Below are 12,622 nucleotides of genomic sequence, written 5' to 3'. Positions count from 1 at the left end.
AACTTCGCCATTGTGAGGGAACATCTCTTGCCACCATCTATCCAGCGAGAACCTGAGCCAGAGGAAATGGAAGTGGAGGAGGAGAAAGTTGCAGCAGAAAGCAGAGAAAGAGGCAGGGAAGCAACAAGGTAGACAGGCCCTGCCTACCAGGGCTCTGTGTGATCAACTGATGAATGAGTGAAAGCCTCAACGACACCTCCCCATTCACCAACAGTCCCACTCTCCTCACCTTTCCGCTTCCACATGACCATCAAATCGTCCTCCTTATGAATACAAATTGCTTCCTCCCTCAGCCCATTGCAGAAATGAAAACTACTACCAAATGCAAATTCAAATCCAAATTTATAAATTAACATGTCATAATTCAAACAAAATGAGATTGTCCACTCTTGTGCATTCCCTCAGTGCCTGTCGTCTGTGTGCCTTTACCTACCTTGGTGCTCCTACGAGGCGGATCCCCAGTGGCTGGAACATGGGTAGCGGAAGGCTGCTGACCTTCAATTGAGGAGATTGCAGATGGCCTTGGAGGACGATCTCGAGCAGCTCTGGGCCAGGAGGGCCCAACTTTAAACTGCACCATCTGGGCCTGGGCTGCAGCAGTCTGCCCTGGCTGGCTGACAGGCAACGGCAAAGGCGTTGGTGGAGTGGCAGAGGTGGGAGCAGGAATGCTGTCATTCTGTGAGGACAGCAGGTTCGACTTCCATGGCGCTACTGGCACTGTCCCGGGGTGGCAACTCTGCACACCTGGTGATCCGCTGGAGAACAGATTGCTGAATTGCTGTGATGCCCTTGAAGCCCCGTTCCACAGTGGAAACCAGGGCCGCGATAGCAGCAATCTGAGCTTCCAAACGCAGCAGTCAGACCTTGGATGGCAGATGTTTGTGCTGCAATGGAAGCTGTGACATCGGTCATCAGACGCTGTATCATAGTGGGTTCCACAGGTGTGCTGATGGAGGTGACCACCCATTCCATGTGGGAAACAATGGGCTCCAAGCTCTGCGCAAAGCCCTGTGCCACGTTGGAGCTGGACTCCTCCATGCCCCTTGACATTGTGCTCAGGCTTTCCAGTGCACCAAGCATTCGGTTGTGACTGCCCCATTCAGCCGCCTTGTGTAGCCTGGCCCATCGATATCATCATCTGACTCCTCAGCAGCAGAACTAGTGCGTAACCTCGCCCTCCGGCGAGCTGGCACCTGCAGTATCCGTTCCCCCCACCCTGGCTCCTGCACACTTGTGCCCGGTGTCTCACCACGTGCAGATCCCTCCCTCTAACCTAGCCTCTAAAGGATGCGCTGTGTCAGTATCTTAGCTGGTGGCTGCGAGTGTAAGATCAAGCAACGGTGTATCTGCATCATCACTGTCATCTTCCTCTGCCTCCTCTGACGGTCGCAGTTCCAGTTATTAGGTATCTGAAATGACAAAGGGACACGAGTTGAGGTGTGGTGAGGGGAGAGGAGAAAGTAAGACGTGCGTGCTCACACCATCTGCGGCACTGAGTCAGAAAAGATTGTGGGATGAAGGAGAAGTGGGAAGCGAGAAGGAAGATTAGGTATGCAGAAATCCTCATCATCGATACCTCCAGCACCGCCAGTAGCCACAGCCGCAGCGATGGCCTGCCCAATGATCGACAGCACTGTCTCCTCCATGGGTGTGAGGACATGTAGCGTGCCTGTGCTCCCCCAGGTCTTTCCTGCTGCCGAGTGTAATGCACCACCTGCTCCTGCAAGACAGAGGGAAGTGTGTCATTGAGTGTCCTGCAAGATGTTTGAGTGATGTGGCTGTCATGGTTGAAAGTTGTCAGTGTTTTGTCACTGCCAGTGCCTTTGTCGGTATCTACCCGTCAAAGTGGAAAATTGCCCAGGTATGTCCTGTCCACAAAAAGCAGGACAAATCCAATCTGGCCAATTACCGCCCCATCAGTCGACTCTCAATCATCAGAAAAATGATGGAAGGTGTTGTCGACAGTGCTATCAAGCGGCAATTACTCATCAATAACCTGCTCACCGATGCTCAGTTTGGGTTCCACCAGGACACACCCCCCCCCGCCACTCATCTCCAGACCGCATTACAGCCTTGGTCCAAAAATGGACAAAAAAGCTGAATTCCAGTGGTGAGGTGAGATTGACTGCCCTTGACATCAAGGCAGCATTTGACCGAGTGTGGCATCAAGGAGCCCTAGTAAAATTGAAGACAATGGCAATCGGAGAAAATTCTCCAGTGGCTGGAGTCGTACCTAGCACAAAGGAAGATGGTAGTGGTTGTTCGAGGCCAATCATCTGAGCCCTAGGACATCGCTGCAGGAGTACCTCAGGGCAGTGTCCCAGGCCCAACCAGCTTCAGCTGCTTCATCAATGACCTTCCCTCCATCATAAGGTCAGAAATGGGGATGTTCGCTGATGATTGCACAGTGTTCAGTTCCATTCGCAACCCCTCAGATAATGAAGCAGTCTGTGCCCACCTGCAGCAAGACCGGGACAATATCCAAGCTTGAGCTGATTAGTGGCAAGTAACATTCACACCAGACAAGTGCCAGACAATGACCATCTCCAACAAGAGAGAGTCTAACCACCTCCCCTTGACATTCAGTGGCATTACCATCGCCAAATCCCCCACCATCAACATCCTGGGGGTCACCATAGACCAGAAACTTAGCTGGACCAGCCACATAAATACTGTGGCTACAAGAGTAGGACAGAGGCTGGGTATTCTGCAGCGAGTGACTCACCTGCTGACTCCCCCAAAGCCTTTCCACCACCTACAAGGCACAAGTGAGGAGTGTGATGGAATACTCTCCGCTTGTCTGGATGAGTGCAGCTCCAACAGCATTCAAGCAGCTCGACATCATCCAGGATAAAGCAGCCCACTTGATTGGCACCCCATCCACCACCGGTGCACCGTGGCTGCAGTGTGTACCGTCTACAAGATGCACTGCAGCAACTAGCCAAGGCTTCTTCTACAGCACCTCCCAAATCCGCGACCTCTACCATCTAGAAGGACAAGGGCAGCAGGCACATGGGAACACCACCACCTGCACGTTCCCTTCCAAGTCACACACCATCCTGACTTGGAAATATATCACCGTTCCTTTATCGTCGCTGGGTCAAAATCCTGAAACTCCCTACCTAACAGCACTGTGGGAGAACCTTCACCACACGGACTGCAGCGGTTCAAGAAGGCGGCTCACCACCACCTTCTCAAGGGCAATTAGGGATGGGCAATAAATGCTGGCCTCACCAGCAACGCCCACGTCCCATGAATGAATAAAAAAAAGTGTATGCGAACGGTGAGTTTTGGGTGTGCGGCTTGCAAGAATGGTACTGTGTGAGGGTGAGATGCAGCATCTGATTTGAAGTGTTGCGTACTGATGGAAAGAGTTTGTTGGTAGGTAGGTAGCTGGGATTTGTAGTGCGTGGAGCAGTGGATAAGGCTAGTGGTGCAGTTGGTCGGATATGCCACTTGACAGTTGAAGTCACTCACTTTAACCACTCGTGTCAAATCATTGAACTTCTTCCTGCACTGCATCCATGTGTGTGGTGCGATGCTCCTGGCATTTACCTCGTCCGCCACTGCCTCTTCTGCATGTGTCTGGAGGGCCTCCTGCCCCCCTGCGGATAAAGGATGCCCCTCTGTGCGTCCACCTCTTGCACCAAGGCCTGTGGTGCATTTTCAGAGAACCTTAGTGCATGCTGTCTCGCAGGCCCAACCGTTCCTTAGTTCCAGCAGAGTTAGTTGCCACACTAATTCAAGGTCTCCCTGCAACAACAGTGCACCTCCCCTTTAAGAGGTGCAGGCTACCTTTAAATAATGCTTGGCACTCCCGATATCGGGGACCCCTGCTGTTGCGTGCAGCCAATCAACAGCGCAGGTTACGCTGGCTACACGCAGCAATCGCTGTAATCAACAGGCAGCAGGATTGTTATGTGCTGCCTGCATCGCTACAACCGGTCGTGGGTTTTCAGGGGTTAACCAGTTTAACCCCTGTTCCTTTCCCGCTTAACAGTCTTAAACTCTGAACCCTGCATGGTATGCACATGTTGGTGTTAGCCTTACCCACATGCATAACACTATATTTATGTACATTAAATGGCATTTGCTAGATACAGGCCCATTCTCCTATTGCATCTATATCTGATTGTAATTGTTTTTTTTTAATCATCTAAGGTCCTAATACCCGTCTAAATTTTTGTATCATCCACGAACTTGCGGACAATTCCCCAATGCCTTTAGTTAAATCATGAATCAAGATTGTAAAGAGCAACGTTCTCAACACTGATCCATGTAGGACTCTACCAGTAACCAATCCCTACACTGAACCACTGCCATTTAGTAACAATTTTCTATCTTTGAGAATGCAACCAATTTTTTATCTGACCCAAGATTCGCCCAGCAATCTCATAGAATTCTACCTTATTTAGTAACCAATTGTGTGGCACCTTGTCAAAAGCTTTTTGAAAATCCTGTTATCTGATGTCGACCGGGCTATCTACATCCACCAACCTAGTAACTTCCTCAAAAAAATTCAACCAATCCTCAAAACATTTTCAGAAGCCATGTTGAGAGTCTCTAATAATCACTTTACTGCCAAGATAGCCAAACGGAGTATCTCTGATGATCCCTTCTAGCAACTTTCCTACAACCGAAGTTAAGCTAATAGGTCTGTAATTTCCTGGTTCTGCCTTGTTGCCCTTTTTGAATATTGGCACCATATGGGCCTCCCTCCAGTCCACGGGAACAATCCCAGACTCTAGCCAGCTGTTAAATATATGAGCAAGGATCTCACTGAACACTGCCCCCATTTCTTTGAGCACCTATGGAAGAATGTCATCAAGACCAACAGTCCGATCTTTTTTGATTACTTTTTATTTTATCAAGGACTATACCCGCATCCCCTTTAACACTTTCAACTTTTGAGTCATCTGTACACTGCATTATCAATAACTGAATATCATCTGCTGGAGTGAAGACTGATGCAAAGTAGTTATTTGAAACTTCTGCTGTATTCTGGGAGTCCACCGTAATCTGCCCTGAGGAATCCTCCAAAGCCCTGTGCAGTCATTCATGACCCTTTGATTCCTAACATAGCTGAGAAAGATTTTACTATTGCTACTGCAGTTATCCACCTCTTCTGCAGTTAACTTTCAGCTGCTCTGATAGCAACTTTTACCTTTAGCTGTTCTCCTGAGAACTATTTTCTTTTAGTCTATAAAGGTATTGATGTTTAACTCTGATTTGTTCTTGCACATGACTAGTTAGCCACTTTGGTTTTGTTTCACCGTATGCCCTTCTTTTAACTCTGGGGACATACATGGATTCCTTTTGCATTTGAATAGTTTTAAAGGTTTTTTCAATTTTTCTTGTGTGTTGGTAATTTCCCCACCTAATAGGGCTGCCCAATCGACCCAATTCAAGTCCACTCTAGTCTTTGCAAATCTAGTCCTCTTGAAATCTGGAACTAGCATTAAATTTTTGTCAACTTTAGTTGAATCTAACATTGTGGTCACCGTTGCCCAGATGTTTGATACTGCATCAAGGATGCTACTAAAAACTAAACAAAGCACCTGATTGCCCCTAATTCCCTCACTAACATGTTGTGTTAGGAAACAATAATTTATGATGTCTACAGATTTATCAACTGCCCTAACCGGAATACTAGAAGGTTCACCAATGGACCAACAAATGCTTAGAGATATTAAAATCTTCCATTATACAGACATTTCCTGATTTAGATGGCTGCAAGTAGTTGCTTCTATTTTCTTTTGACACCATCATCCATCATATAAGAGGCACAAAACAGGATAAATCAACTTTATTTAGTGCTAAATTTGTCTACATCTTTAACGACATCAGTGAGTAAATATGAGGTGATATTGCTAGTAAGAGGCATTATGCATGTCCCTGGAAGAATAAAATATAGTTTCTGGGCATGGGTGGTATAATAACTCAGCACTAATTCTTCACCCCGGGATCTCAGTTCAAGTCCAACAATTGGTATGAGTCGTGTTTCTCTGTCAGCAGTAAGGGTCCAAAGTGAAATTAATTTAGACGGCCTTCCCAAGTTCTTAGCTTACTTAACTTCACAATATGAATTGCTACCAAATTGACAGTGCTATTCAGAAAAGGCCATAATGATGTCTGGTGTGGGAAGGGAGCTTTGATAATTTAAATTAAATACTATGACCTAGAAATTCGGCCGTGCAGCACCCATTTTACGAATGCTAAATAGGGTTCCCGAACCTCCCGGAATGACCGAGAGTTTCCCAGAATTGGGGATTCCTCCCACGAGCATTGCCTCCAGCAGACCAGGAAATCAGCGATTTAAATTTCCGGCCACAGTGACCCCCACCCCGTGACGTCATAAGCTGCTGTTGGGGAAGCCTCGGTTACGTCACCCACAGAAAGTCATGACCATGTGGAGTGCAGTCGAGAGTGGGCTGGAGAGTCGGCAGTCGGGGTGGTCAGCATTCAGTGGGTCTCTTAAATGGATGGGGTCTCTGAAATATGGGGGGAGTGTCTCTGAAATATAGGGGTTCCTCGGATTCCCCCCTTCTCCACCCTCACTTTCATTTCTTCGCCTGCTTACAGGTGGCCTCCTGGTTCTTGGAACTTGTCGCACAACAGCTGCTGGTGGGAAAGCATGAGCAAAAATGCACAACTACAGTAAATGTAATAACGTTTATAGAAGTCACGTGATCGGGTGTCACGTGATCATGCGTCATGTGGTCAGAATGTCATGATCAAACCTCCAGGAATGCCCCCAACCCCAGTGCTAAATAGCCTTCCAAGCCTCCACTATGGCAGGCAGGAAGCGTAAGCTCGTTACGAGCTGGAAGTGTGCCTCCCGCCAACTTGGTAACAAGGTAAGGTTTTAAAACATACTTTCCTGAACGTAGAGCCGGGTGGAGCTGGAGTGCTTCTCCTGACCCCCCAAATTCAAAAAACCCGGGCCACTGCCGTCCACTGCTGCCACCCACACACATACCCCCCCCCCCCCAATCACCCGCCTTCCCGATTGCCCCCCTTCGTCAGTTACCTGAGGGCCGCTGCTGATGTTGCAGCGGCCCGATCTTCAATCCCGCTTCACCGGCAAACTGCCCGTTACTGTCCGCAGCTTGCTGGCTCGAGATCCAACATCGGGCGCGCCTTGAGCCTCACCATTCAGGCACAGGGATAGTTCCCTGCGCCAAATGTGAGCGCCCAAATTTCTAGGCCATTATTTGTATTACGTTGTGTGATTGAATATATTTTTTCTTTCAGGTCAGAATTAAGTAGTTTTGTTGATCAAGACCAAATTGAACAGGAATTGTGGATAGATGTTGAGAATCAAAAAGTCTCTAAGCAGTTTGTGCAGCAGCAGGTATGAAATAAAATCAGATGGTGATTGCATTTCTATAACATGGTTACTGAAATATTTTATAACTGCTCTACAATACATTATATTCTGATTAGGTGGTGAACTGATATTTCACCATTTTAAACATACTTCTTTGATGCATACTGTGTTTAAAACCTAATGAAAAAAAGAGAAAAGTCTTCTGATGACTCGAGGTAAGTGCATCACACAGTATGATGCTGCCTCTTAAAGACCACTAAGGTCATTAGTCTGTGCTGATTTAGCTGATCTCTGGGGGACAGCAGCAGAGAGACTGCACTTGGCCTCAGTGTCCCTGGTAGGGGAAAGGAAAATCAGCCAATATTCCTGCTGCTGATTGCTATCTGGTGACCCCAGCTGGAAAATGAACATGTTCACATCAGGTGAGGATGCCGTTGGGTTTGCCCCATGGTAAGATAGTCTGACAGCACTTTTGGAGTCAATATGTGAATAATGGCCATTGTGGCAAATTACTGGAGGAGTGTAGGTCCCTATTGAGTTGTGTTTCATTTTGAACACTGTCGTCAGAAGAGGAGGGCAGTAAAATAGGACAAAACTGGGAGAGGAATAAAGGAATATCCTTGTCCTTGCTTACTTTGCACCTTATGTCTGAATGCCAACCCTAACAATTAAGCAAACTTCAACCCTAACGATTAGCTCCTCACTTCAAAGGTAGCACAAATATCAAAGTGTGTCCCAAAGCAGTTCCAGTCCAGATCCAGAATTAAAACTTGAGGCACTTGTAGCCTGAATTTCAAACTATGTTAAAGCCTCAGATTCACACCATTTTAATCCATGTTATTTTTATGCTTTTGTACTCAAGAGTATTGAGGAAGACCCTTGCGTCATTTGCCATGATGAATTAGTTCCCCCAAAAGATTGCTATGAGCTGGAATGTAAACATATTTTCCACAAAAAGGTGGGTGTGCTTTTATAGCAGTTTCTCTGTTGTACAGCTGTTGTAGTCTTGTTGAGCACTGATTGTTACCTAGACTTTTAATAACTTGGAAGAACTGTAATAGAAACTAAAGGAGAGTGCTTACTTAATTTATACTTCTCAAAAATTCAAAGATGGGAATAACCACCTTCTCCAAGACATACAGTGGTTTCCTGGACCAAGTACTAATGTATTTTGTCACTGGTATAAGTACGTTAAATTCCCATTGCTCCACTTCAGATCATGCCACAAAGAACATAATTGAAAATTACTACCGTTGCTACTCATAGGTAACAATTCAGCCTGCTGGGCGATTATTTAGCATATCATGCACAGCTGGGAGATCTAGAATTGTTTTTTAATATCTGTTTGTAGACAGATATGCTTTCACAAATTGTTTCTGTCCCACTGTATGTATGATTGAAAGCATAGTAAGCATAGACTTTTTAACATAAATTTGATAAGGTTAGAAATGTTGTACAACCAGTAGAATAGCAATTTAGATTGTATCTCAAGTTTAAAATGTACTGTTTACTCAACAGCTAAGAAACTACAGACGAATTCTTGGGGAAGGACTTTGAAATCTAAAATACTTTACCTCCAAACATTATAAAACATTTTCTTGTTTAACCCAGCTGTAGTGCTTAAATAGCACAAATGAGCACTATGGCCAATGTCAGGTTCATATATTATCCAAAAATAAAAACAGAAAATGCTGGAGAAGCTCAGCTAGTCAGGCAGCATCTGTGGAGAAAGAAACAGGGTTAACAGTTTCAGGTTAAAAACCTTTCATCGGAACTGAATGATGTTAAAAGTGTTAAAGTTTTTAAGCAAGTACAGAGCCAGGGAAAGGAGGGGAGGAAAGAACAAAAGGGAAGGTCTGTGATAGGGTAGAGGGCAAGAGTGATTAAATGACAAAAGGGATGATGGTTCAAGGCAAGGAAGGTGGTAATGGGACAGGTTAAGAAACAAAAGATTGGTCAGAAGTAGCTGTAAATGGCATCAGCAGAACCATTATCAGCACTTGCTGACCAAAAAAATGGGAGCAGTGGTTATGATCTGAAGTTATTAAAATCAATGTTGAGTCCGGAAGGTTGTAAAGTGCTTAAACAAAAGATGAGATGCTATTCCTCGAGCTTACATTGGAACAGTGTAAGAGACTGAAGTCAGAGTGGGACGGGGAATTAAAATGGCAAGCGACCAGCAGGTGAGGGTCACGCTTGTGGACAGAGCGGAGGTGTTCAGCAAAGCGATCACCCAGTCTGTGTTTGGTCTACCCAGTGTAAAGGAGACCACATTGTGATCAGCGAATACAGTATACTAAATTGAAACACATACAAGTAAACCACTGTTTCACCTGGAAGGAGTATTTGGGGCCCTGGATGGTGGAAAGGGAGAGAGTTCCCTTTTGTCATTTAATCACTCTTGCCCTCTACCGATCAGACATTCCCTTTTGTTCTTTCCTCCCTTCCCCCCACCCCCTTCCCCTGACTCTGTACTTGCTTAAAAGCTTTTAACATCCAGTCTTGGGCTGATAAGTGGCAAGTAACATTCGCGCCAGATAAGTGCCAGGCATGGGAACAACACCACCTGCACGTTCCCCTCCAAGTCACACACCATCCCGACTTGGAAATATATCGCCGTTCCTTCATCATCGCTGGGTCAAAATTCTGGAACTCTCTTCCTAACAGCACTGTGGGAGAACCTTCACCACACAGACTGCAGCGGTTCAGGAAGGCGGCTCACCACCACCACCTCAAGGGCAATTAGGGATGGGCAATAAATGCCAGCCTTGCCAGCGATGCCCACATCTTATGAACAAATAAAAAAAAGAATTGGTTTACAAACCAATTGTTGCAACAGTTTAAAAAATAAAAATAAATTTTGGTGACTCAGTCAAGGGATAAACCCAAAAATATATTGTATGAATATAGATATAGCTACAGCCATCTCAAAGTTAATTGAAATAAAATTAGCACTGGCAAACATTCTCCAAAAAGTTATGACTTCATCTTTGCCTCAGGTGTAATCCTTATTAAACCTAAATCATCCAATCAGCATGAGGTGCATTTATTTTTCTTATGCACTTCTTATAAATGAATGTTTATTGCTTCATTATACTTTTTTTTTGTAGGTGCCATGTTGAGCATGAGTTGGCTCACAAAATATGAAACACCCTCACAGGCCAGCTGTGATATCCATTTACATAAATATTTTGAAAGCATCTGTCCCACTTAAAATGTCACACTTCGAAGTGTCAAATTATTCTAAAAGAAGATAAAAGCAGTCATTTCATGCTGTTTTTCCTGACCTGGAGCCAGAATATTCACAAGTACCTTCCAGACTGCAAATTGCCCTAAACATGCAACAATTAAACTCTGATTGACCATAGACTGTGTTTATAGTAATTAAACTTTGTGGCTTTAAAGGGACAAGCCATTGTAAACAGAGCTCCACCGTAGCAGCAGAATAATACATTGTGCATGACATAGTAACACTTCTGTTGCCATTATAAAAGAGTGTTAGCCAGGGGAACTCAACCAGAGAGAGTGTGTGTGTGTGTGCCTGCACCTGTGTAAATGAAGATGTTCATGTTATAGCTGTAACTTTCAATTTCCTGAGAAAATGTCTAAAATTTCTGACTAGAGGGCATAGTAACAGGATATAGGGTTGGCCATTTAAGACTGAGATTAGGAGAAATTTCTTCATGCAGAGGGTTGAGAGTCTTTGGAATTCTCTGCCCCAGAGGGCTGTGGATGCTGAGTCATTGAGTGTATTCAAGGCTGAGATAGATAGACTTTTGGACTCTAGGGGAATCGAGGAATATGGGGATCGGGCGGGAAAGTGGAATTTTTTTTATTCGTTCATGGGATGTGGGCGTCGCTGGCAAGGCCGGCATTTCTTGCCCATCCCTAATTGCCCTTGAGGTGGTGATCCGCCTTCTTGAACTGCTGCAGTCCGTGTGGTGCAAGTTCTCCCACAGTGCTGTTCGGAAGGGAGTTCCAGGATTTTGACCCAGTGACGATGAAGGCACGGCGATATATTTCCAAGTCGGGATGGTGTGTGACTTGGAGGGGAACATGCAGGTGGAGTTGTTCCCATGTGCCTGTTGCTCTTGTCCTACTAGGTGGTAGAGGTCGCGGGTTTGGGAGGTGCTGTCGAAGAAGCCTTGGCTAGTTGCTGCAGTGCATCCAGTGGATGGTACACACTGCAGCCACTGTGCGCCAGTGGTGAAGGGAATGAATGTTTAGGGTGATGGATGGGGTGCCAATCAAGTGGGCTGCTTTGTGCTGGATGGTGTCGAGCTTCTTGAGTGTTGTTGGAGCAGCACTCATCCAGACAAGTGGAGAGTATTCCATCACACTCCTGACTTGTGCCTTGTGGATGGTGGAAAGGCTTTGGGGAGTCAGGAGGTGAGTCACTCGCCACAGAATATCCAGCCTCTGACCTGCTCTTGTAGCCACAGTATTTATATGGCTGGTTCAGTTAAGTTTCTGGTCAATGGTGACCCCCCCCCAGGATGTTGATGGTGGGGGATTCGGCAATGGTAATGCCGTTGAATGTCAAGGGAAGGTGGTTAGACTCTCTCTTGTTGAAGATGGTCATTGCCTGGCACTTGTCTGGCACGAATGTTACTTGCCACTTATGAGCCCAAGCCTGGATGTTGTCCAGGTCTTGCTGCATGCGGGCTCGGACTGCATCATTATTTGGAACTGAACACTGTGCAATCATCAGCGAACATCCCCATTTCTGACCATATGATGGAGGGAAGGTCATTGATGAAGCAGCTGAAGATGGTTGGGCCTAGGACACTGCCCTGAGGAACTCCTGCAGCCAAGTCCTGGGGCTGAGATGATTGGCCTCCAACAATCACTACCATCTTCCTTTGTGCTAGGTATGACTCCAGCCACTGGAGAGTTTTCCCCCTGACTCCCATTGACTTCAATTTTACGAGGGCTCCTTGGTGCCACACTCGGTCGAATGCTGCCTTGATGTCAAGGGCAGTCACTCTCACCTCACCTCTGGAATTCAGCTCTTTTGTCCATGTTTGGACCAAGGCTGTAATGAGGTCTGGAGCCGAGTGATCCTGGCAGAACCCAAACTGAGCATTGGTGAGCAGGTTATTGGTGAGTAAGTGCAGCTTGATAGCACTGTCGGCGACAACTTCCATCACTTTGCTGATGATTGAGAGGAGACTGATGGGGCGGTAATTAGCCTGATTGGATTTGTGCTGCTTTGTGTGGACAGGACATACCTGGGCAATTTTCCACATTGTCGGTAGATTCCAGTGTTGTAGCTGTACTGGAACAGTTTGG

The 12,622-nt window shown here is 46.1% G+C and overlaps 1 protein-coding gene across 4 annotated transcripts in view; it reads left to right on the top strand.

Moving 5' to 3' along the window:
• Nucleotides 1–12,622, top strand: part of LOC137327359 (E3 ubiquitin-protein ligase DZIP3-like) — a 124,821-nt gene that overhangs the window by 103,447 nt on the left and 8,752 nt on the right. For all 4 annotated transcript variants that reach the window (XM_067993069.1, XM_067993068.1, XM_067993072.1 and 1 more), the window contains 2 exons: nucleotides 7,255–7,354; nucleotides 8,193–8,288. In XM_067993069.1, the coding sequence (XP_067849170.1) occupies nucleotides 7,255–7,354; nucleotides 8,193–8,288 (196 nt within the window). The remainder of the gene's footprint in view (nucleotides 1–7,254; nucleotides 7,355–8,192; nucleotides 8,289–12,622) is intronic.

The sequence above is a fragment of the Heptranchias perlo genome, chromosome 11, assembly GCF_035084215.1.
Source record: "Heptranchias perlo isolate sHepPer1 chromosome 11, sHepPer1.hap1, whole genome shotgun sequence".
NCBI classification, from domain to species: domain Eukaryota; kingdom Metazoa; phylum Chordata; class Chondrichthyes; order Hexanchiformes; family Hexanchidae; genus Heptranchias; species Heptranchias perlo.
The sequence above is the reverse complement of the archived record's forward strand: the minus strand, read 5'-3'. Positions and strand labels throughout refer to the sequence as shown.